This window comes from Bufo gargarizans, chromosome 3, assembly GCF_014858855.1.
Source record: "Bufo gargarizans isolate SCDJY-AF-19 chromosome 3, ASM1485885v1, whole genome shotgun sequence".
Lineage (NCBI taxonomy): Eukaryota > Metazoa > Chordata > Amphibia > Anura > Bufonidae > Bufo > Bufo gargarizans.
The window spans coordinates 351,477,019-351,503,562 of NC_058082.1; the positions used below are offsets into that span (position 1 = coordinate 351,477,019).

Consider the following 26,544-nt stretch of genomic DNA (forward strand, 5'->3'; position numbering starts at 1 on the left):
GACAAAAGACTGTGTAGAACCGGTTTTGGACAGAAAACCCATGAGTACAGCTAGGCCAAAGAGACTTGTACTAACTTTTGAATTCCTGGTCTAATTTGTGCCATTTTGGGATGTGTTAAATGTCTATGTGTATTGTAAAGAGTGGGACATTGTATATTTGAGTAAGTTATGTTTGTCCTATTGTCTCCCCGTGTGTATTGGCGATTTCCCTTTGTCCTGAGAGATAATGGAATTACACCTCGGTTGTCTCTAGGACAGAGGACATTGTGTATTGTCCTGCCTGGGATAATTATGTTAACCATTGTACCATAATTATATCACAGGCAGACGGGAGGATGTTATGTGGGTTTGTGTTATTGGTTAATGTATGTTTGTTGTGGGTGTCTCCCTTGCAGGGTATAAAAGAAATTGTATTTTTGAATGTAGGTGGCCTTCCAGGTGGCCCTGTGGTCTCACAACACGGGGCCGGGTACGCCTGGTGGTATCAGGGACCTCAACCTCATCGTCCAAACTTTGGGTCAGACTGCCACTGCTTTCTACAGGTTCGTATTCTGACCCGCTGGATTTAGCAGATGAGGGTTCCCATTCCTCATCCGACTGGGTCAGAAGCCTGTAGGCCTCTTCAGAAGAATACCCCTTACTTGCCATTTGGTCAACTAAATTTAGGGGGTATTCCCTGAGACTACCCAAGAAAAAAAGCAAGCCTGTCTTACAAATGGGAGGCTAGCGAAGTACCGGAAGCCGCTGCGATTGATAAAAAATATCAAAACTGATTTTTTTTTTATCGCCGCAGCGCTTGTAAAGTGATTGTGCAGTGATTAAAAAAAAAATTATGTTTGTCACAGCGGAGGGGCGGGCATGGGTGAACGCACGTGTGGGCGACCGATCAAGCCTGATCGGGCAAACACTGCGTTTTGGGTGGAGGGCGAGCTAAGATGACACTAATACTATTATAAATCTAACTGTGATCAGTTCTGATCACTTACAGATACTATAAAAGTACCAATGCTGATTAGCGATACGCTAATCAGTGACTGCGGTGCGGTGGGCTGGGCACTAACCGACGCTAATTACCTAACAAAGGGGCCTAAACTATCCTAATACCTAACAGTCAATACTAGTGAAAAAATATGGGGGTATGGTGAGTTCATGTGAGATTTTATTTTTTGTCACAAGTTAGTGGAATATGAAACAAAAAACAAAAATATCAATTTCTGCTAACTTGTGCCCAAAAAATTCTTCTATGAACTCGCCATGCACCTTAAAAGTTATCTTTTTATAGCGCCGCAGCGCTGTTTTTGCAGTGATCAGAAAAAAATTATTTCTGTCACTGCGGTGGGGCGGACTGAACGCAAGTGTGCGCACAAGATCAGGCCTGATCGGGCGAACACTGCGTTTTTTGTAGTGCCTATTGAACATGTCCTATTCTTGTCCGCAAAATGCGGAAAGCACATTGCCATTGTCCATGTTTTGCAGATCCGCGGTGTCCATGTTTTGCGGATCCTCACCCCCCTGTAAGGCTCCATTCCGACGTCCATATGTGTTTTGCGGATCCGTGGATCCGCGGATCTGCAAAGCACATAGGGACGTCTGAATGGAGCCTTACAGGGGGGTGATCAATGATAGGGGGGTGATCAGGGAGTCTATATGGGGTGATCAGGGGTTAATAATGGGCTAATAAGTGACAGGGGGTGGGGGGTGTAGTGTAGTGGTGTTTGGTGCTACTTACAGAGCTGTCTCTGGTGGTCCATCCAAGCAAAAGGGACCACCAGAGAACCAGGTAGCAGGTATATCAGACGCTGTTAACAAAACAGCATCTGATATACCTATCAAGGGTTAAAAGAAATCACATCTACAGCCTGACAGCGAATGATCGCCGCTGGCAGGCTTTAGATTAACTAGTTTACCTCCCGTTCCTGTGTACGCGCGCTCCTGTGTGCGCGCGTTCACAGGAAATCTCGCGTCTTGCGAGATGACGCGCCACCGCGTCAAGGTAGAACAAATCGACCACCTCCGGACCGCAATCCTGCTTTAGGCGGTCAGGAGGCGGTTAAACGAGGCATGGACTCGCGGGGCAGGGATGTAATGTTACCACTTTACAAAACGTTGGTGCGGCCTCATCTGGAATATGCAGTGTAGTGCAGGGCACCAGTCCATAAAAAGGACTCTCTGCAGCTGGAAAAATTACAGAGGAGAGCGACTAAACTAAAGGAGTATGGAGGGTCTTGGTTATGAAAAAAACGAAAAAAATAATTTAATTTATTTAGTCTTGGAAAGAGATGTGTAGGGGGGGGGGGGGCATGATTAACCTATACAAATATATAAATGGGCCATACAAAAAATACAGTGAAAAACTGTTCCATGTAAAATTCCCTTAAAAGACAAGGGGGCACTGCCTTCTACTGGAGAAGGAAAAGTTCAGTCTCCAGAAGCATTGAATCTGTGGAATAGACTTCCTCAGAACGTGGTCACAGCAGGAACAGTGTACAGCTTTAAAAAGGGTTTTGATGAATTCTTAAAATTAAACAACATTGATGCTTATGAAAATGTGTAGAAATCTTAGTTTAATTTCCTTTTGGGATTCGCGTCCCCACTTGTCCCTTGGTTGAACTTGATGGACTTATGTATTTTTTCAACTGTATTAACTATATAACTCCACTGCAGGGGAACCAGCAGGGTGCTACCACTTGAAGTAGTTTGTTAAATATAGTGTACAGATGATGCAGGGGGGTTAAGAGACACTGGTGTGAAACATTGAGTGGTCAGGCAAAACCATAGTCAGGGACAAGTCAAGGTCAAGCCAGACAGATTTCATGCAGTTCAAAGTAAGTCTGAAGATCAGGGAAGGCAGCTCATGGTATGTACGGAGGTCAGACAGCGACCTATTGGGACCCATTGATGGTTACGCAACTGTGTCCACAGGAAGGAATTATTGAGGATGTGGTGTACATGGACTACCAGTGTAACAGGTGTTACCTAGCCTTGTTTAGATTGCTAGCAGTTGTTTGGCTCCAGCTGTACTTGCTATTTGAAACGATGACAAGTACAGGTATAATCTGCATGCCGATCCCTTGGATGGTAGCCCCCGGGTGGTATCTATTCTTCTTTGTAATACTAATAAGCTGTATTTTGTTTTAGATCACAGCCAGATAAGTCTGAAGAAGAAAAGCTGTTATTAGCGAAGAAATTAGAACAAAAAGCCAAGGGGGATGGAATACCAACAACAGCTAAGGTAAAGAAACATTTTCAGGCTTTCCTCCAGTTTATCAAATTCCAGCAAAGTCAATAAACATTGATATGATGGGGTACAATTATGTCAACTAGTCCAGCATAGGAAATTAACCCCTAAAAGTAACAGTTTTATTGGTATACCTTAAAAGGATCCTACTAGGGTCCACTATACATAACATCCAAAAAATATATAAAGAATTAAACGCAACTGATATTCACATCCAGCATGTAATAGTAAATAGCCTGGGGTCAGGGAATAGTTATCCCTATACCTACCCCTATCCTAAAACCTCAGCCCAGGGAGGACTCCTGATGGTGGAGGCCCCCTGTCCACGTACCTAGACTGCTACCCCTTATAATTCCCTACAAGGGTGCGGAGAGGGGGTGGCACTAGATTACCCCAGGTTAAGGTGAGGATAATTAATTTATCAATATATATAAAGATCCAGCTGATTTTTTTATATATTGATACATTAATTATCCTCACCTTAACCTGGGGTAATCTAGTGCCATCTCCTCTCCGCACCCTTGTAGGGAATTGTAAGGGGTAGCAGTCTAGGTACGTGGACAGGGGGCCTCCACCATCAGGAGTCCTCCCTGGGCTGAGGTTTTAGGATAGGGGTAGGTATAGGGATAACTATTCCCTGACCCCAGGCTATTTACTATTACATGCTGGATGTGAATATCAGTTGCATTTAATTCTTTATATATTTTTTGGATGTTATGTATAGTGGACCCTAGTAGTATCCTTTTAAGGTATACCAATAAAACTGTTACTTTTAGGGGTTAATTTCCTATGCTGGACTAGTTTCCTCCAGTTTAAAAAGAAAAAGTCAAGTATCACATAAGCAAGTAATATGCAGGGCCACACCTGCATCTTGAACATCTTGTTTCAGGGACCAGCATACAGCTTCATGGTGCGGGTCCATTTATCAAACAGTAATATGCCCAAATTAGGTGTAATTCTGGCAAAGATTTCAGCGCAAAGGGCCTTTCATTTCAGAACCCTGAACAGGTGATTTTTCAGTAACAAGTCTAGTAGATTAAATTATTTAATGGAGTCTTTCTTTCTGACTGACTCCCTTACATAAGTAAATAAACCAACATACACTTTTACGTTTTTTATGGTTTAATTTGCATTAAATACCTTATGTTGTCATGCTAAAGGTGTTCCTTACCCATTTGTTTGCAGCTAAAGATAGATGAATTTGAATCAAATGTAAATGAAATCAAGGATCCTTATCCTTCTGCAGACTTTCCAGGTAAGACATTTTCTTAAATACATTTTCTAGAAAGTCTTAAAAACAATTCTATTGCAAATGTGAAGACATTACAACCACATGGTTCTACCTAGTTTCATCTACACTGACTCTTTTGCAGTATGATCTTTTTCATCCTTAGTATGTTATACAAAATGCCATCTAGTTTATAAACTTTCTGAAATATCATCCTAAAATTTACCTAAATACTAGTTATGAAAGAATGATTTTACAGTTCAGGTTAATTAAATGGTTTTATGCCTTTACTAAAGAAGAATTTTGTGATCTGTCAATAGGACTCCATGTAAAACCTGATCAGATGCTATCTGGACTGCCACCCATCTCAAATATAATTTTGACTTGATATAACCTGTGATGTGTAGAGTTGCAGTTTTGAAAAAAAAAATTCTGGGCACGCTGTCATGAATTGTTGCCTATCAAGGATTTTACAAATGTTGTAATATTGCATTGAATTTATGTTATGAGACACTGGAGTCCTTATGAAAGTAGAAAAATGTAAAGCTAGATCTGTATGCTTAGAGGTAAAATGTATATTGGAATTATTTGGGAACTTCTTTATTGCAAAAAGTAAGCAATTTTGAAATTGTGTTGGTTAAAGGGGTTGTTCGGGGTCAGAGCTGAACCCGGACAAACCTCAATCTTCACCCAGGCAGCCCCCCTGATATAAGCATCAGAGCAGTTCATGCCTGGCACGATTTAGGCTCTTTTGTTTACAATAACACACTGCCCAGTGACATCATTGGCTCTGATGGGCAGGCTTTAGCACTGCCCTAGCAGTTTTACTGGGTAGAGCAGCGCTAACGCCCACCCATCAGTGCCGGTGACGTTACTGGGTTCCCTTAGCAGCCGAATAAGAGGCTTCAGCTCGCCTGCAAGAGACCCGGTACATCACCGAGTAAAGAAAACAGTCACTTCCGGCTAATAATTTACTATATGAAAACGGGGCTTCAGAAATATGTGGCAAAGCTAGGACATGCATGTATGCAATATGTATGTCACTCTAGTACTATTACACCAATGTCCCCAATCCTGGACAACCCCTTTAAAAAGTATCACATATGATTGTAGTACCAAATGGTCATAATACAATTTGTTTGTAAACTGTAACCATGGAATCACACAATTAGTATAGGGGCTATAGATAATAATTAACCCCTATCCTGACCAAGCAATGTTTTTTTCTTTTTTTTTCTTTTTTCTTTTTTTACTGCATACTGTATATTCTTCGAGCCACAACTTTTTTAGTTTTCCATTCACAAGAAGGCTTGTTTTTTGCAGGACAAGTTGCACTTTCAAATGGCATTTAATATTTCATATGATGTAGTGGTAAGCTGTAAAAAATGGAATGGAATTGAAAATAAAAAATAAAATTTAAATTCCACTGCCATATTAAAGGGGTTGTCTCATCATGGACAATGGGGGCATATCGCTAGGATATGCCCCCATTGTCTTCTAGGTGCGGGACCCGCACCTATATCAAGAATAGAGCCTCGCAAGTGAAGGAGGGCGCACTGCGCATGCGCAGCCGCTCTTCATTCATTTTCTATGGGGCCTGCGAAAATAGCCAAGCCCTGCCTCGGCTATTTGCGTCAGCCCCATAGAAATAATTGGGAGTGGGGGCTGCACAAGCACGGTATGCTTTAATTCACCTCTATGGGGAGCCGGCTTGGTGGTGGCTTGACCGGATTCCTCCAACCACCACCTTGCGGGGCTCCGTTCTCGATATAGGCGCGGGCCCCTATTATCTATGATGGAGACAACCCATTTAACTTCATTCTCTGGGTCAGCACGATTACAGCAATACCAAATTACAATTACAATTAGGTGTAATTACAATGCCGCTGTCCCATTCACTTAAGTGGATGGAAGCAGTTGTAGTCACACTCTGTCCTATTTAAGTGAATGGGACATAGGAGTTGTAAACTCACTGCTCCTATGCTGCCATGTTCATGTCGAACAAAACCTAAACAAATAATGGAGCTCACAAAGTACAAATAAAGAGTATCATATTTTATTAAAAGTATAAAAGACAATGTCATTTTAAAAGGAAAGGTAGCAGAGAGAAAAACATAATCCTGGAAGAGCACAGGCTAGATATACAGGTCCTTCTAAAAAAATTAGCATATTGTGATAAAGTTCATTATTTTCTGTAATGTACTGATAAACATTAGACTTTCATATATTTTAGATTCATTACACACAACTGAAGTAGTTCAAGCCTTTTATTGTTTTAATATTGATGATTTTGGCATACAGCTCATGAAAACCCCAAATTCCTATAAAAATTCCTATAATTTTTTTTAGCATATCATGAAAAGGTTCTCTAAACGAGCTATTAACCTAATCATCTGAATCAACTAATTAACTCTAAGGCACCTCAAGGCACCTCAGTGGGAAGTCTGTGGGAAGGAAAAAGTGTGGCAGAAAATGCTGCACAACGAGAAGAGGTGACCGTACCCTGAGGAAGATTGTGGAGAAGGACCGATTCAAGACCTTGGGGGACCTGCAGAAGCAGTGGACTGAGTCTGGAGTAGAAACATCCAGAGCCACCGTGTACAGGCGTGTGCAGGAAATGGGCTACAGGTGCCGCATTCCCCAGGTCAAGCCACTTTTGAACCAGAAACAGCGGCAGAAGTGCCTGACCTGGGCTACGGAGAAGCAGCACTGGACTGTTGCTCAGTGGTGCAAAGTACTTTTTTCGGATGAAAGCAAATTTTGCATGTCATTCGGAGATCAAGGTGCCATAGTCTGGAGGAAGACTGGGGAGAGGGAAATGCCAAAATGCCTGAAGTCCAGTGTCGAGTACCCACAGTCAGTGATGGTCTGGGGTGCCATGCCAGCTGCTGGTGTTGGTCCACTGTGTTTTATCAAGGGCAGGGTCAATGCAGCTAGCTATCAGGAGATTTTGGAGCACTTCATGCTTCCATCTGCTGAAAAGCTTTATGGAGATGAAGATTTCATTTTTCAGCACGACCTGGCACCTGCTCACAGTGCCAAAACCACTGGTAAATGGTTTACTGACCATGGTATTATCGTGCTCAATTGGCCTGCCAACTCTCCTGACCTGAACCCCATAGAGAATCTGTGGGATATTGGGAAGAGAAAGTTGAGAGACGCAAGACCCAACACTCTGGATGAGCTTAAGGCTGCTATCGAAGCATCCTGGGCCTCCATAACACCTCAGCAGTGCCACAGGCTGATTGCCTCCATGCTACGCCGCATTGAAGCAGTCATTTCTGCAAAAGGATTCCCGACCAAGTATTGAGTGCATAACTGAACATAATTATTTGAAGGTTGACTTTTTTTGTATTAAAAACACTTTTATTGGTCGGATGAAATATGCTAATTTTTTTAGATAGGAATTTGGGGTTTTCATGAGCTGTATGCCAAAATCATCAATATTAAAACAATAAAAAGCTTGAACCACTTCAGTTGTGTGTAATGAATCAAAAATATGTGAAAGTCTAATGTTTATCAGTACATTACAGAAAATAATGAACTTTATCACAATATGCAAATTTTTTTAGAAGGACCTGTATCAAGATGTTATAAGTTCTTATGTAAGAGATTTTATACGGGTATGTCCCATACATAAATAATGTAGCAGTAATAAATATCAAGTACCCATAATAGTTAACACCAGTCAAAATGCGAAATACCAATAATATAATATCAGGGAGAGAAATAACATGCTCCCCTTTGCATGGAAAAACCTGGGACCTGTTGCATGTAACTTACCCAATGTAGCTGTGCCCAACAACCAGGATGGCGCTACCTCGACACACTTTTCGGCATCATGTTCATGGCGAGTAGGTATACAGCAAAGGGAGTACAGAGCTTGCGGGAGCTTTGTGTTCAATCAGCTGATCTGCGGAGTGCCAGGAGTTGGACCCTTGCTGATCTGATATTGATGATCTGTCCTGAGGACAGGTCATCTATAAACGAGAAAACCCCTTTAAAAAAAAAAGTTGGGAAAAATAGATTTTTTTCTTAGCATTGACATATTCTGAGGCCTGTAACTTTTTTATATTTACATTTATATTTAACTTATATATATAATATATATATATTTGTGGTCGAGGCTAAATACGAGACTAGGGCAGAGTGCCTGCCTGGAACCTAAACCGGCTGGGGTGTGCCTGGAGCCGGGTATGAGAGTAGCCTAAAAGGGGGCAAAAATGACAACAATAGTTAAGGTGTAAGACTTTATTACCTTATAACACCAAAGACCGAAAAGCCAGCGAAATCTCCACCTGCGGGTTAGGTATGTACCTGGCGAAGCAAGACGAACGCCATCTCTCCATTTTCCGGATGACATGGGCGGGGACCCCCCGCCGGGAAGCCGCAGAGGCGGCACCAATGCGTAAGGAATGACCGAATATCGCTCCGGAGTCCAATCCCAAGCCAGCCGCCACCGTGCGGATGTGGCCGATGAATTGCGCCGTGGTGAGAGCTCCCTTCAGATGGGGTAGCAGAGGGCTGTGAGGTGGCTCCTCCCGGATGCCGAGGATAAGCCGGTCAAATACCTGTATCGGACACCATTCATTGCTAGTGGGAAAGAACTGGACCTCCACCGGGGGGCCAGTTTGACTGGTTTTGGTGGTAATTATCTTCAGCGCGTAATGGTCAATCCCCCTCACCAGCTGCTCTCTGTGCAGGCTGCACCGTCCCGCCGAACCGCACGTGAACTCGCCCGGCCTAAGGAAGCCATAAAATGCTAAGTACATGGCAGCTTTGATGACCAAGCTGGGAAAGGGCCCAAAAGGAGCACCATCCAGGGCTGAAGATAATTTCCGGAATATTTCCCCCGTGATGCCCTGTCTGCGGGACGGGGCATTGGGCCCACCCTTCTGGACCCCTCGCAAGGTGGCCTTGACCGCATGTGCAGAAAGAATGGACCCGCCCCCCGGATTGCGGAGCATGGTGTGGTGTTGCATGCCCGCTAGGTACAACTTAATGGTGTTGTAGGAGAGGTGTAACTGGTGGTGACAATGGGCGATGAAGGCCATGACGTAGGGAATGTCTTCCAGGCCAACCTGCGGGTGCAGGCGTGAGAACTCCTGGAAGGTTCTTAGGCCTGAAAGGTAGTTCCTGGCCGTGTTGGGGGCAAGGGACTGCTGCGCCAGGTCCCTTGCTGATGCGATGAGTATGCTTAGTCCATTGTCAGGGAACTGAAGGGCGGGGTGGGAAATCTGCGTGGCTCGGCCTCCGGCATTACCTGGAAGAAAAGTTTGAAATTAAATCTGGACAGCGCATCGGCTGCTATATTCTTCTCCCCCGGGATGTGGCTACAATGCGCGTGGAAGTTATGTGACAGGGCCAGCCAAACCAGCTGGCGAAACAGCGCCATGATTTTGGGGGACTTGGCCCTGCCCTTGGCCAATATGTCGACCAAGGCCTGGTTATCTGTCACAAACATCACCGGCAAGTTGGCCCAGAGGTGGCCCCAAGCCTGAGCTGCTGCCACAATGGGGTATAACTCCAACAAAGAGGAGGTGCGGATGGATTCAGCCTCCTCTAAGATGGCGCTGGGCCAACGATCTGCTAGCCACTGGGAACCCCAAATGGCAGCGTAGCCGCAAGATGCCGCTGCGTCTGAAAAAATAGTCGGGCAGGAGGAAGACCAAAGTGACACGAAAAAGGAGACACCGTTCCACCAGGACAGGAACAACTCCCACATAGCCAGGTCCACCATGGCCTGGCCGTCCAAACGGATGACGCTGTCCTGTTCGGGTGCCGAGGGAAGAAGCTGGAGTAGCCTTGACACGAAGGTTCTCCCTTGGGGCATAATCCTGGAGGCAAAGTTGAGCCGCCCCAGAAGAGACTGCAACTCGACTCTAGAGAGGCATCCCGTGGCTGCCGCATGGGAAATGACCTCCCGACACTGAGCGAGTTTCTCCTCTGGTAGGCTGGCTTGCAACAGAACCGAATCCAGGACGATGCCCAAGAATGATACCCTCGTGGCCGGACCCTCAGTCTTAGCCTCCGCGACCGGAACAGCCAGACTGGCAAACAATTCGAGGAGGACGGAAAGTATGCCGGACCCGCCCTGTGGATCCTCGACAACAAGAAAATCGTCAAGGTAGTGAATGACCGACCGGAGGCCCCCGTGATGGATCAGGATCCAATGTAGCGCCTTGGCCAGCTGGTCCAAACGTGAGCCTGTTGGCGAAAAAATACTGGCCGGCCCACTCAATACCGTAGAACTGCCATAACTGCGGCAGGATGGGAAGGAGTTTAAACGCATCTGCAATGTCAACTTTTGCCAGCCAAGCGCCCCTACCATGCGACAGGATGGCCTGTATGGCGTCGTCCACCGAGGAATAACGCATGGAAAATTCTTCTGAGGGGATCAGAGAATTGAGGCTTGGAACACCGGACACATGAGGGGCGGACAGATCATAAATTAATCTTTTTTTATTGGTGTTTTTCTTTGCTACCAGGCCGATGGGGTTAATGCGCCATGAGGAAAATGGAATGCGTGGGAATGGGCCTATGAGGAATCCCTTGGATACCTCCGACTGGAGCAATTCGCTAGTTGCCGGTGGGTCCAGGGTGGCGGACAGCAGATTCTTGCCCTCCCAGGGCACCTGTGGCAGAGCGATGAGCCCTGTGTGGAACCCCTTGCGGAAGCCTGCCAACAAGAACAGCACGAAGTTTTGATCGTGGTGATCGTGAAGGAGTGCCGCCAAGAGGTCCACGTTGATGTCCGCTAGTCAGGAACCCTTGGAAGACTTCTTTGGGCAGGCGGACCGTGGGTGGGCCCTGAAGCACAGGGAGCAGACATGGAGCGATCGGCAGCTGGCATAAGAGCACCCCCCTGAATTAAAGTTATTGCAGACCTGGCTCTTCCCCAGGTAGACAATGGGTCTGCCGAGCTTGTCTGTGGAGGGGTTGGAAGGAAATGAAAATGATCCAGAGGTCCCCGGGATGGGCCTGTCCTGAGACGGGTGCGCGGTATTGGGGCACCATTCAGAGGAGTGGAAAATCGACTGACATGTCGCACAGTTGGGAGCCCTGAGGCCAGCGAAGTGACGGCAGAAAAGCTCGGTGTCAATCAAGGACCAGCTGGTGACATACTGGAACTGGGCCAGGGCTGCCGCCGCCTTAGCTGCAAAGGAACGGTGGTAGTCATAGAAGGCCGACCCACCGTATTTGTGCCCCAAGTCAGTGACTAGGTACAAATAGCTGTCCAGCTCCTCTCTTCTCTCTGGCTGTGCGGTGCAAACAATGTCCCTGAAGAGGCTGAAGGCCAGGACAAATTCCGGGATGGACAACTTGCGGTTGAGCCGTGAATCCTTGGCCCGAAGGACCACCGACACATCACCACAGTTGATGACCCGGTTCTCGGGCACATCTTGAGCGGCAATGAGGATTGATGCCAAATTGACATCTTTCCCCGCCAGGATGTCTCTTTTAAGGTTGTCAGGGATGAAGTGAGAGGGGGACACCTGTGGAATGGGTCTTGGCGTACCTGTAGCCAGCCAGCCTGATGTAGATGGGGTCATCAGCGGAACAGGAGTCGGGGGTACCACGGGTGGCCGGGCTTCAAGCTCTGAAACTCTAGCCCGAACGTCCGCTACCGAGTCCACCAGGGAATTCAGGGTCGCCTGCAGCTGCACCTGGGACAACTGGATGGCCGACGCCTCCGGTTGCACGGCCGTGGCGCTAGGGCTGGTCATAAGCAGTTTATATAACTCTGCCTTTCTTGCGGTGGCCGGATGTGGAATGCCCCTCCGGTTTAACTCGGCCAATAGCTTTGGGATGGTCCAGCTCCGAAGGGACGAGGGACCCGCTTGGCTTGATGCGATCGAGCCGGAGATGGAAAGGCCGTCCTCCATTTCCGAGGCTCGAGACATGGCAGAGCAGCTAAAAAATATAAGGCATGACAAATAAAGGGAGAAAGGGAAGGGAGAGAGAAAAAAAAAAAAAAAAAACGAAGGTGATGACGTACTTGGAGGTTAAATTGGTGCACGACAGAGAGACACGTACCGGTAACGGAATTCGCAAGATGGTTCCGACGAACCTGGCCTAGCCGAACAGACGAAGGTAATTAACGCATGGCTATGACTGGATTGGGACCGAGGTGGTGCCAGCACGAACTTACCTGCACAGGACCGAAAAAAGGAACGGAGAACTGGGAACAAAACTCCTGTAAATAGAGCAACAGGCGAAACATTTGAAAGTGCAGAGGCCATGGGTGTCCCCCAACCTGCGAAACCAGGCGAACTGGCCAGGCTGGGGCCCACCCTAAGGCCAAGTGACCATCCGAGCGCATCGGATCGGACACCTGACCGAAGAGAGCCGTCTGGGCGAACCAGGCGGTTTGACAGGAGAGAAGGCGCGTAGCCCTGAAAATGGAGGCTGCGCGAAGCAGCGGCCCGCGAAGGGCAGTGGTAAGCCATGAACTTCGATTTACGGACAGCAAGGAAGCCCAGGGGAGAAGCCGAAGTGGGAAGGAGCCAGACTGGTCCCAGGAGGACCCCTGAATTAAAATTTATTAATTAAAAAAAAAAATTTTTTTTTTTACTATATGGCGGGTTTCCAGTACCTAATTTCCCCTTTTTTTTTTTTTTTTAACCATATGGCGGGTTTGTCTGTGAATCCATCTTCTTTCCCTTTTTATTTTTTTGCAGGTTTATAAATTATAATTTTTTTTTTTTTTTTTTTATACCATATGGCGGGTTTCCAGTACCTAATTTCCCCTTCTTTTTTTTTGTTTAACCATATGTTCGGGTTTGTATGTGAATCCATCTTCTTTCCCTTTTTTTTTTTTGCAGGTTTATAATTTTTCCTTTTTTTTTTTATGGCAGTTGAATAGCTATTGATTTCTATGGTGGTTTAATTTCTAACCTATTTATTCCTATATGGCGGTTCGTATCATTACAGTTTATATATATAGCGGGTTTGGTTGAAAAACGTTTGTTTTATATTTTTATTTATTATTTTTATTTTTTTCCTGCACTGATAGCAGGTTTAGAACAATCAAAGGCCGATCTGCCCAGGGCCCTGCCCTGTGGGCCAGGACCGTACAGACCCCAGGAGAACTGTCCCCTCTCTCTCTCTCTCCACCCCCCCCTTCTCTCCCCCCCGGCCGCCCGCGAGCCCGCGCTCCACGTGGAACGCAAGCCGACCTTGCAGCCAGGGAGACCAGCCGGGGGGGGGGGGGGGGTGACGTCACCAGTGGCCCGGAAGTAGTGTCGGGGAGACGCCGGGGTGTGCAGACTCATCCCCGGGCCGCCCGCCGTCGGAAGCCCGTGGAGCAGCCGGGTACCGGCACACTGGAAGGCACGCCTCCGTGGGAAGAGGCGAGCCTGCCAGACAAACGAGCACCACCCCGGCATGGAAGCCGTGCCAGCCACCAGGTGCGCTCCCCCTCACCACGCCGCCAGGCAAACAGGGAGATAGGCGGTGGAGGGGAGCCGGAAGCGCGTGCGTTCCACGCTGGAACGCACGCCTCCGTGCGCAGTGTCGGGGAAGAGGTGAGCCGGCCAGACAAGCGAGCACCCCCCGGCATGGAAGAGCCGTGCCAGCTACCGGGTGCGCTCCCTATCACCACGCTGCCAGGCAAACAGGGAGATGGGCGGTGGAGGGGAGCCGGAAGCGCGTGCGTTCCACGCTGGAACGCACCCGTAGAATGAGGCGGCGGGAAGGAGCCGGCGGGAAGGAGCCGGCGGGAAGGACCCTGCGAAAGAGACCCCCTACTTACCACCAGAAGAGACGAAACTCTGCACGAGGCGACCGTAGGTACCAGGAGACACACAACAATAGCAAGTGAATCACCAAGAACCGTAACGCCCACTGTGATGAGGTAAGTGGGGGTTTAAGAAGGCTCAAGCCCCTCCCACAAATGCAGGCTGAACCTCAGCCTTACCAACATATATATATATATATATATATATATACATACATACATAAATATTTTTGTCTATGGAGCTGTGTAAGGACTAATTGTAGTTTTCATTGATACCATATTGGAGTTCACTATGACTTTTTGATCACTTTGTGAAGAGACAGAAAACAGCGAAGAATACATTTTTGCTTATTTTGATTTTCTTTCCCCGTTACACCATTCACCATTTTTTTAAAAATAAATATTAAAATAAATATTAATAAAAAAGAAAAAAGTAAATACAGAGACAAAAGACGATGTTGACTAAAGAAGCATACAGCAGATAACACATTCACGAGTAATCCATATGCATATACATATTTAACTTAAGGTGCTAGTGCAATAGACATACAACATATATCCAAAAGCATACATGTATAACATATGTCTCCTTTGTCTTAACCACCACCTGTCCGCATGTTGACTATAAACGTCCGGGAAGTGGTTTCCCTATTTCTGAATGGACGTTCCAGAACGTCCATTCAGAAACTGCAGCTGCACGCTAATCGTGCAGCTGCTGATCGGGTTGCCCGCTGTCAGTGACAGCAGGGCAACCCTTAGAGAAGGCAGGGACAGTGCCCAGGGACAGTGCCCAGGTGTCCCTGCCTTCTGGATCGCTGCATGCACAGCGCTCACTGAGCACTGTGTATGCAGAGCAGGAAGCGCTTCCTGTTCCGGCCCTGCGCTCAAGTGACCCCCAGGACCGGAGAGTGCAGAAGCTGTGGGATCAGCCCTGCACTGAGGTGCTGTACAGCCTCTCTGGGTGGTGAATTGCTACTATGTCAGCCCCAGTTACAGGAGAAATCATCAGTGAAAAAAAAAAAGAAAAAGTGAAGTAAATGTCCCCCAGAGGTCTTGTATGACATTATGGGGGACGAAAAGTGTAAAATAAAAAATAATAATAAAAAAAGTGTTAAAAAAAAATGTACATATTTGGTATTGCCGCATCCGTAAAAAACAGCTCTATATAAATATCACATGACCTAACCCCTCGGGTGAACACCATAAAAAAAAATAAACAGTGTCAAAACAAGCAATTTTTGTCATCTTACATCGCAGAAAGACCAAATGATCAAAAATGCGTATGTCCCACAAAATGGTACCAATAAAACCATCACCTCATCCCGCAAAAAATTAGCCCCTACATAAGAAATTCTCTAAAAAAATAAAACAAACTATAGCTCTTAGAACATGGAGACATTAAAATATATTTTTTTGTTTTAAAAATGCTATTATTGTGTAAAACTTAAATAAATAAGAAAAAGTATACATATTAGGTATCGCCATGTCCGTAACAATCTGCTCTATAAAAATGTTACTTGACCGAACCCCTCAGATGAACTCTGTAAAAATAAATAAATAAAAACTGCTAAAACAACCAATTGTTTGGTCACCTTGCCCCATAAAGTGTTATAATGAATGATCAAAAAATCATATGTACCCAAAAATAGTACAAATAAAACTGGCACCTTATCCCCTAGTTTCCAAAATGGGATCACTTCTTGGGAGTTTCTACTGTAAGGGTGCATCAGGGGGGCTTCAAATGGGACATGGCATCTAAAAGCCATGTGGAGTTCCTTTTCTTCTGCGCCCTGCCGTGTGCCCATACAGCAGTTTATGACCACATGTGCAATGTTTCTGTAAACTGCAAAATCTGGGTAATAAATATTGAGTTTTGTTTGGCTGTTACCCATCGATGTGTTAATGAAAAAATTGGATAGAAAATTGAAAATCTGCCCCAAAAAATTGAAATTTTAAAATTTTAACTCCATTTTCCTTTAATTCTTGTGGAATGTCTAAAGGGTTAACAAAGTTTGTAAAATCGGTTTTAACTAACTTGAGGGGTGTAGTTTCTACAATGGGGTCATTTATGGGGGTATCCACTATGTAAGCCCCACAAAGTGACTTCAGACCTGAACTGGTCCTTAAAAAGTGGGTTTTGGCAATTTTCTTAAACATTTGAAGAATTGCTTCTAAACTTCTAAGCCTTCTAACGTCCTAAAAAAATTAAATGACATTTCCAAAATGATGCCAACATAAAGTAGACATATGGGGAATGTTAAGTAATAAATATTTATTACTTTCTGTTTTAAAAGCAGAGAAAGAGAAATTTAGAAAATTGCAAATTTTTCGAAATTTTTGGTAGATTTGGGATTTTCATAACTAAAGGTGAAATATATTGACTCAAATTTATGACTATCGTGAAGTACAATGTGTCACGAGAAAACAATCTCTGAATGACTTGGATAAGTAAAGGCGTTCCAAAGTTATTACCACATAAAATGAGATATGTCAGTTTTGCAAAATTAGGCCTGGTCAGGAAGGGGGCAAATGGCCCAGATGGGAAGTGGTTAAAGATCATCAATAAGTTTGCATTCAATTTACAATTTCTTAATATCGAAGTTTAAACCCACTAACCCTATCCCTACCCAACCTTTCCCTATTCCACTGATGACCCTGAACTCAAGAAACTCTAGTTCCAACATCGCTAGGTTTTAATCCAATTCTTCTTATTATTAAAGAATATGCCCTCATATATTAAAATTTTATCCATATATTCTTTCCATTCTGCAAATTATGTTTTTTTTTTTTATCCCCAATATTTTGTTATAACAATTTTAGCTAAGATCATCCCTTTAAGCCACAGTGATTGTTCACCTTTGTATCTCGTGGTTTCCAGAAATATACTAAAAACTGTGAGTTCAATACTAAGGGGGTAATCAAGAGATGTACAACTCTGAATCTCTTCAAATATCTTTGACCAATACTCCTGGATATCTGGACATTCCCATAATAGGTGCAAATAGTCTGCCTTATCTGCTTGGCATTTGTCTATCTATCTTTATAAATCCTAGACAGAAATAGTGGAGTGTAATATAGACAATGTATGATCTTAGTTAATAATAATCTGTGTGCTCGCAAAATAGAGGATTTCTTTATGTTACCATATATAATGTTCCAAGGTAAGTTAATACTACTGTGTAGTTCCCTTTCCCATTTACTTTCACTCCAAAATGTATTACTTCTCGTGAATTATTTTTTCAATTTCTTATATATCGTGGAAATAGGATAATTCTTTTATGCATAATATAAAAAATCAACAAGAGTATTTTTTGTGACTATTAAACACTCCTTATTCTCCGTGTATTTCAGAGCATGGCTCAATTGTACATACCAGAACCTAGCAATAAAACCAAGTGTCGTGTCTGGCAATATCTCTTCCAGTGATTTCAACAACCCATGTGAAACAATTTGTGATATATATAAGATTCCCCTCAATTCCCAATATTTAGTATCAAGAATTTTGTTGAAATGTGGTAAAAGTGTATTTCTCCATATAGGAGTAAAAGTAACAGCATGTAACTCCCCTGTAATGTACCTAGTATATTTCAATTGTTTTTTTAACATCTTACTAAATGTGCATCCATTTATTTCTTCCAGTTTAATAGCCCGTTCTAAAATGCAAAATATGTCTTCATGTGGCCCGTCATAGTTCTTAAATAGATACTTAAAGGGACTCTGTCACCAGTTTCTAACCCCCCCTTTTAAAACTATTGTTCTCTCCATGGTGCCCTTGTCATTACAAAGCTGTTGTTATAAGATAAATCCGCCGTCTAGTTTTGATAAAAATCGCTTTTATCTAACCTGTCAATCTTCTGGATAAGGTGCCCAGGGCGTTTCTGAAGGTCTGAATCTGCCGCTCTCCGCCGCCGCCGTTGGTGCCCAGCTCCTCCCATGATCCTTTCAGCGCCACCTGGATGTAATGAAATCCGCCTCCGGCTCTCCTCAGTGCCCCCTCCTCCTTTTCAAAGTTCCCGCGCGTGCGCACAGGCCTGTGCCTGATGCGCCCGTGCAGACTTTTAGATTCTGCCTCGTTCGCACATGTTCGCGCGCGTGCATGCGCATGCGCACTTCGCTCAACGAAGCAGAATCTAAAAGTCTGCACGGGCGCATCAGGCACAGGCCTGTGCGCACGCGCGGAATCTTTGAAAAGGAGGAGGGGGCACTGAGGAGAGCCGGAGGCGGATTTCATTACATCCAGGTGGCGCTGAAAGGATCATGGGAGGAGCTGGGCACCAACGGCGGCGGCGGAGAGCGGCAGATTCAGACCTTCAGAAACGCCCTGGGCACCTTATCCAGAAGATTGACAGGTTAGATAAAAGCGATTTTTATCAAAACTAGACGGCGGATTTATCTTATAACAACAGCTTTGTAATGACAAGGGCACCATGGAGAGAACAATAGTTTTAAAAGGGGGGGGTTAGAAACTGGTGACAGAGTCCCTTTAATGTAGCAGCTATTTCTGTTATTTATGCACCACCTTAATTGTGCAGCAATGTAGTACCCTTTAAGATATGGTAGGGAGAGTCTCCCCTCCTCCTCAGCTAGAGCCAGAAATCTTAATTTAATTCTAACCCGTTTCTGCCCCCATATTAGTTAATTGAGTAAAGAATCCAGTAGGCCAAAAAAGGAGTCCTCTATTCATATAGGACATGAGACCAAAGCATACAAAATTATGGGCAATAATATAATTTTAATCAGGGCAATCCAATTAATTTGGGATATCGGGAGTTTTAACCATGTTCTTATTTTACTCCTAACTTTTCCTATCATTGGGAGAATGTTTAAATTAGTATAGCTCTCCAAATTGGATCCGATTTGAATACCAAGATATGTTAAGGATTCTGTAGGTAATAAGGTGTGTAACCTATTGCTAGGATTGGGGGGTGCCGTTCGATTTAAGGGTAATAATTTGGATTTTTCCCAATTGATTTCATATCCAGATATTAAACCAATATCATCAATGGTTTTCATACGTTTTGGAAGCCCAATGTATCCAGTTTTTAAGAATAGTAGTAGTCCCAGAGCTGCTAGTCCCAGAGCTGCTACGAGATTTCTCCCATTATCGTACACCACCAGGCCGGGCTTGAGGCTGGCTGGCACAAACCACTCATAGATCTGTTGTTCAAGGCACGTCCACAGCTCCTGCGCGGTGTGGGGTTTATCCCCCAAACAGATACGTTTTAAAACAGCCTGCTGTCGTTTACCCCTGGCTGTGCTTAAGTTGGTGGTGAACGTGTTACGCTGATCGGATGAGGAACCTTTACAGGATAAGGAAGCAGAGTAGGAGGAGGAAGCAACAGGAGGCAAACTGAAGTGCCCTGCAATCCTCGGTGGAAGGACATGCGCAAAACTGCTATCCACCTCAGGCCCAGCCACCAGGGGTTGAGTCGAGGGGGAATGCATGGGAACTGCGTTCCTGCACTTTTTTCATGGCAGGAATGCCGTTCCCTTTCAGGGCAAAAGGACCAGGAGGGGAAGCGGTGAAATCAGATTCAAAGGGGGCGGAGCGGAGGCGAGGCACTGTGTGACTCGCACTGTGCAGGGCAGGCTAAGTGAGGAGGGAGGGGGAGCGGCTTCAGTTGAGGAGGGAAGAGGAAGCTGTGTGCAGCGGTACTGGGCTGGCTGCGAGTGACTCACTGACTGACTCCCCTCCTCCTGGCTGAGAGCTCCTCTCCTCCTATCCTGAGCCTGCGACTGCCTGACTGTCTGCTGAGGTGATCGTGGCTGGACCATCCGACCGGACCAGGGTCCTGGTGGTCCGGTCCACACCAGTCTAAGTGTCTGTGACTGTCCCTGAGTGAGTCCAGAGGCCCTAACCTGCCTGGTGGGAGCGCCGGTGGCCAGCAGCCCCAGACCAGTCAATACCCCCTCTTTTATCTCAGTCAGTACTCTCATCAGATGTGAATGCAGGCAGCACAGCAGCAGGCCAGAAGCGATCGATCAGCCAGGATTAATGTGCACAACCTGGTTGGGAGGCACCCCTTACCCTGGCCTTAGGCAAGTGACAAACTGTCCACCCCCCCCTTCAATCTTAGGCAAGTGACAAACTCAGCTCTGCTACATCTACAATGAGCAACTACAACAAATGTAATGCCAAACTGCAGTTCCTCTATGTGATTGTGATGCCTTGGATAGCTTCCACTGGACCCACAGCCTGTTGGTCCAGTGGAAGCTATCCAAGGCATCACATAGAGGAACTGCAGTTTGGCATTACATTTGTTGTAGTTGCTCATTGTAGGTGTAGCAGAGCTGAGTTTGTCACTTGCCTAAGAATGAGGGGGCAGTTTGTCACTTGCCTAAGGGAGGCCTCCCACTGTGCACATTAATCCTGGCTGATCGATCACTGCTGCTCTTACATCTGATGAGAGATTTCCTAAGGGTGTATTGACGGGCTGGTGGATGAGGGCAGCCACCTAGTCCTGCCTATGGATCACACCTAGTTATGCCCAGGCCCCATGCCAGGGGGTCCCTGATCTATTAACTGACCAATAACATGGAGATCCCAGTTCCAGCTGCCTTGCAGACGAAGTATATGTCAATCATTCACCAGCAAGGCAGCTGGCACTGGGATCTCCATGTTTATTTCATTTTAATTTTGCAGTTGTTTGTGTAAACTGGCACTTTACAATAAATGTTGCACTGATTATTATTATTTTTTTTAGGGGGGGGGGGGTTGCAGTGGATCTTGGGCGAGTTCCCACACTTTTTTTCCCAGGACTTGACCCCTGCCAGCCACCACTGCATTTACCCAGTGTGCTGTTATGGCGATATAACGTCCCTGATCGTGCTTACTGGTCCACGTATCCGTAGTCGGGTGCGCCTTGCCACATATGGCGTTGCGCAGTGCACACCTGATTTTGTCCCCCACTTAGTTTTGCAGGGAAGAGATGGCTCACCTTGAAAAGTAGTGGCAGCTGGTCATGACATACTGTTGGACAGCCACCGCCATAAGGCCTTTAAAACTATCCGCCTCCACCCGACGGAATGACAGCATTTCAAAGGCCAGTCATTTTGAAATGCTGGCATTCAGGGCTAGGGATCACAGGTGGGTAGGGGGTACTTCCTTTTACTCTCCAGCATTTTACATCCAGCTATTTTACGTCCTTAAAGAAGTGTGAGATATTCCTTCCTCCATCTGTCCCAGAAACAATATGCAAGGTCCTTTTCATCGATGATACCCTTTGGCGCTGGAATCTGTCCAATCTTCTGGCTCAATAATAGCTGGAGTTAAGATAGTCAGAAATTCTGGGTCTGTAGATACGGCGTTCAATGGTCTTGAGTTGATTATTGCTGCAACCTCAGCAAGAAATGTGGTGAGCACTTCATGGGTAAGGCATGAAGAACTCACTCACATCAAGCAACATTGAATCCAGTATGCGCCTTGCCATCCCAATCATGCGTTCCCATACTCCGCCCATGTGTGAAGAGTGTGGTGGGTTGAATCACCCAGCCTTGATCACTCAAATAACTTCCAACTTGTTGTTGGTCTATCTGTAACTCTCTGCAAGCACCAATGAAGTTAGTTTCACAATCCGATCTCAACATCTTCACTGGACCTCTTAGAGCAAGAAATCTCCTTAGAGCATTGATAAAACTCGAAGTGTCCATTGACTTGATTACTTCGATATGTACGGCTCTTACACTTAAGCAGGTGAACATTACAGCCCATCTTTTGCTGTTGACTTGACCACCACGAGTTCTTCTAGCCGTTAATGTCCATGGTCCAAATATATCGATTCCGACATATGCAAAAGGTGTATCTTCACTCAGTCTGTCTGCGAATAGGTCAGTCATCTGTTGATACTGCTGTCTACCTCTTAACTTCTGACATTTGACACAGTTGTGAATGATCGTGGCTATTTGTCTTTTCACTCCAACTATCCAGAACCCTGCAACTCTGATTGCACCTTCTGTGTAGTGTCTTCCTTGATGTCTGACTCTCTTGTGGTAATGCCGGATAATCAAGGTTGCCAAATGGTGGCTTCTTGGTACTATCAAGGGGTCCTGTTCTCTTCTTGGCAACTTTGACTTATTTAGTCGTCCACCGACTCGTAGCATGCCCTCATTGTCGATTATTGGGTTCAGTTTGAATAGTGGGCTACTCTTTGAGACTGGTCTATTGCCTCTCAAGCACTTAATCTCTTCTGCAAAGACTTCTTTTTGCACAAGACATATGACGAATAACTCTGCCTTCTCATACTCTAACACATTGGGTGACTCCTTGCAGGTGTGCCATCCATGACAAGACGATGTCTGATTAGACTTGCAGAAAGTCTGCACAATATGACTCAATCTTGTTATAGTCTTCACCAATCTTTTCCAAGAAGAGAAACGTTCAAAACGTCTCACTTCCAAGTTTCTTCTTGAACAGATGTTGGAACTTAATGTTATTACTTCAGGGCGGATTTCTGTATCAGTATCTGGATCCACTAGGTGGAAATCAATTCTTCTTTTGAGTTTGTAGAAGACTGGTCCGTTGAAAACTTGAGTCCTTAAAACCAAGTGGTTTACGTGAGGACAACTGCTGGCACTGACCTCGTAGAAATATATGCAGGATTCAAACCAGTCGGGACATAGTTCCATTGTTCAGGTCTACTTTTTTTCCTTATTCGTTCTACCCTGTTAGCCACATACACATAGAACCTCCTTACACTGTTGCATATGTAGCCAACTATGACTTTGCTGTCAGTGTAGTACTTAACCTGATCAATTTCAGCGTCCATTTCATTTTGCAGGAATTCTGCGACTTCGACAGCTAGGGTTGCGCCACACAATTCTAATCTTGGAATAATGAGCAGGTTTTGGAGCTAACTTGGCTCTTCCTAGTAGAAAACCGACAGGATCTCCCAGAGGGATCTATGATCTTGAGATAAGCCACAGCCGCTATAGCCCTGGTAGATGCAGCACAAAAGATGTGAATCTCTTTCCTCAGACTTCTTGAAATTGAAGTGGGTGAATAGCAACGCGGGATATTAAGTTCTTCCAGTACTTTCATGGAGTTTCTCCATTTCTCCCATTTAGGCAGAAGGTCTACTGGCAGAGGGGCATCCCAATTTGTCACTCTCTCAGTAAGCTGGCGAAGTATGGATCTCCCTTGGACGGTAACTGGAGTCACAAAGCCTAGGGGATCGTAAAGGCTATTAACAGTTGACAGGACTCCTCGTCTGGTGAATGGCTTCTTGGCGTCAGAGACCTGAAAGGTGAATGTGTCTCAAGTTATATTCCAGAGAAGACCGAGACTCCTTTGAGTGGGTAGGGCATCTACTCCCAAGTCCAAATCCTTCAAATCCTTAGCATGATCTTCTGGATTGAAAGACCTCATTACTTCACTGCTATTAGATGCAATCTTATGAAGCCTTAAGTTAGCAGTCAACAGGAGCTGTTAACATAGTAACATAGTACATAAGGCCGAAAAAAGAGATTTGTCCATCCAGTTCGGCCTGTCATCCTGCAAGTTGATCCAGAGGAAGGCAAAAAAACCCTGTGAGGTAGAAGCCAATTTTCCTCACTTTAGGGGAATAAAAATTCCTTCCCGACTCCAATCAGGCAATCAGATTAAATCCCTGGATCAACGATCTCTCTCTAGTAGCTATAGCCTGTAATATTATTACGCTCCAGAAATACATCCAGGCCCCTCTTGAATTCCTTTATTGTACTCACCATCACCACCTCCTCAGGCAGAGAGTTCCATAGTCTCACTGCTCTTACCGTAAAGAATCCTCTTCTATGTTTGTGTACAAACCTTCTTTCCTCCAGACGCAGAGGATGTCCCCTCGTCACAGTCACCGTCCTGGGAATGAATAGATGATGGGATAGATCTCTGTACTGACCCCTGATATATTTATACATATTAATTAGATCTCCTCTCAGTCGTCTTTTTTCTAAAGTGAATAACCCTAATTTGGATAATCTTTCAGGGTACTGTAGTTGCCCCATTCCAGTTATTACTTTAGTTGCCCTCCTCTGGGCCCTCTCCAGCTCTGCTATGTCTGCTTTGTTCACTGGAGCCCAGAACTGTACACAGTACATGTGTGGTCTGACTAATGATTTGTAAAGTGGTAGGACTATGTTCTCATCACGGGCATCTATGCCCCTTTTGATGCAACCCATTATCTTATTGGCCTTGGCAGCAGCTGCCTGACACTGTTTTTTGCAGCTTAGTTTGCTGTTTATTAAAATTCCTAGATCTTTTTCCATGTCAGTTTTACTAAGTGTTTTACCATTTAATAAGTACTGGTGACTTGCATTATTCCTTCCCATGTGCATAACTTTACATTTGTCAGTGTTAAACCTCATCTGCCACTTATCTGCCCAAGCCTCCAATCTATCCAGATCGCTCTGTAGTAGTATACTGTCCTCATCAGTGTTAATTACTTTACACAGTTTAGTGTCATCTGCGAAAATTGATATTTTACTATGCAAGCCTTCTACAAGATCATTAATAAATATATTGAAGAGAATAGGGCCCAATACTGATCCCTGAGGTACTCCACTAGTGACAGTGACCCAATCTGAGTATTTACCATTAATAACCACCCTCTGTTTTCTATCATTGAGCCAGTTACTTACCCACTTACAGACGTTTTCTCCCAGTCCGAGCATTCTCATTTTATATACTAACCTTTTATGTGGTACAGTGTCAAATGCTTTGGAGAAGTCCAGATACACGACATCCATTGATTCGCCGCTGTCAAGTCTAGAACTTACCTCCTCATAGAAACTGATTAAATTTTTTGACATGACCGATCCCTCACGAAGCCATGCTGATATGGCGTTATTTGCTTATTTCCGTTAAGATGCTCTAACAGAACTGTTGAGTTCTTTTTATCAGATTGACAGCTTCTTCAGGTGTTGAAAAGGATTTCAGGCCATCGTCTACATAAAAATCTCTCTCGATAAATTGCTTGGTGTCAGATCCGAATTTCTTTTCACCTTCCTGCGCTGTTCTTCTCAATCCATAAGTAACCATGGCAGGAGATGGACTATTTCCAAAGTCATGGACTCTCATGCGATAATCTATCACCTGATCCTTAATGTCATTGTTGCGGTGCCACAAGAACCTGAGATAATTTCTGTGGTTCTCTTTGACTATGAAACAGTGGAACATCTGTTGGACATCAGCTGTCACGACAATTGGTTCCTTCCTGAACCGCATCAACACTCCTACAAGGTTGTTAGTTAGATTTGGACCAGTTAGAAGAATGTTATTTAAAGAGGTTCCCTGGAACTGAGTGCTTGAGTCAAAGACTATTCTGAATTGCCCCAATTTACGAGGATGGTAGACTCCAAAGGATGGAAGGTACCAGCATTCTTCACCTTCCATAAGGTCTGGTGCTGGCTCAGCGTGAAGGTTATCTAAAATCTTCTGCATAAATGCTAGAAAGTGCTCTTGCATCTCAGCTTGTTGTCGATTGTTAGGGAGAGTAAGCCTTGGTACTCGGAAGGGTAATGGAGCTACCCAACTGTTGGAATTGTCCTTGAAGAACTCTTCATCCATAATCTTGATAAACTCCTTGTCTTCGACTGAAGGGGCAATCTTGTTGTCATCACAAGTAGTCGGTTACACTGAATCACCAAGGTCCTTCTGAGAACCTTGGAGTGCTTGATATGGAACTTCGTTTTTAAAATCAAGTCTTTCCTTCACATAATAGTGCAATGGACATTTCATCGACCGATAGGCAACATTAGTTTTGTAGGAAGCTACATCCAAGAGCTTGTGAGATTGATCTAAACAGACTTCTCCTATTATCACCCATCCAAGATCAAGTTTCTGGGCCTGAGGAGCATCATCTGGACCGTTACATAACTCTCTTATTTTATGAACTCCAGGAATGTCTCTCCCAAGTAGAATCAAAATCTTAACATCCTTGTTAAGTGGTGGAATGTAGTCAGCAATGTGGCTCAAATAAGGGTGATGACGTGCAACCTCTGGTGTGGGGATTTCTTCTCTATTGTTCGGTAGCTGATCACATTCGATTACAGTTGGAAGAGGAAACTCTATGTCCTCATATTCTGATGCCACTATGAAGCCATGGGCTCTTCTTCCAGAAGTATTGTTCTTTCCTGCACATGTCTGCAAGGTATAGGACCAGGTCTCTCCATGAATGTTGAATAGGTCAAAGAATTCTGTACTGGCCAATAAGCGATTGCTCTGATCATCGAGTATGGCATACATTTTTATGGAGTTTTGTGGACAACCTTCAGGAAAAACCCTTACAAGACATATCTTGCTACAAGATTTGCTATGAAGCCCTTCTCCACATACCTCTGTACACCTTGTGGTTATGGGGTTGGCAT

General features: G+C 44.9%; 1 protein-coding gene across 4 annotated transcripts in view; it reads left to right on the plus strand.

Moving 5' to 3' along the window:
* CACNA1S (calcium voltage-gated channel subunit alpha1 S) overlaps positions 1-26,544 on the plus strand; it is a 1,015,758-nt gene that overhangs the window by 403,895 nt on the left and 585,319 nt on the right. For all 4 annotated transcript variants that reach the window (XM_044287793.1, XM_044287791.1, XM_044287794.1 and 1 more), the window contains exons 16-17: positions 3,139-3,232; positions 4,424-4,493. In XM_044287793.1, coding sequence (XP_044143728.1) covers positions 3,139-3,232; positions 4,424-4,493 — 164 coding nt within the window. The remainder of the gene's footprint in view (positions 1-3,138; positions 3,233-4,423; positions 4,494-26,544) is intronic.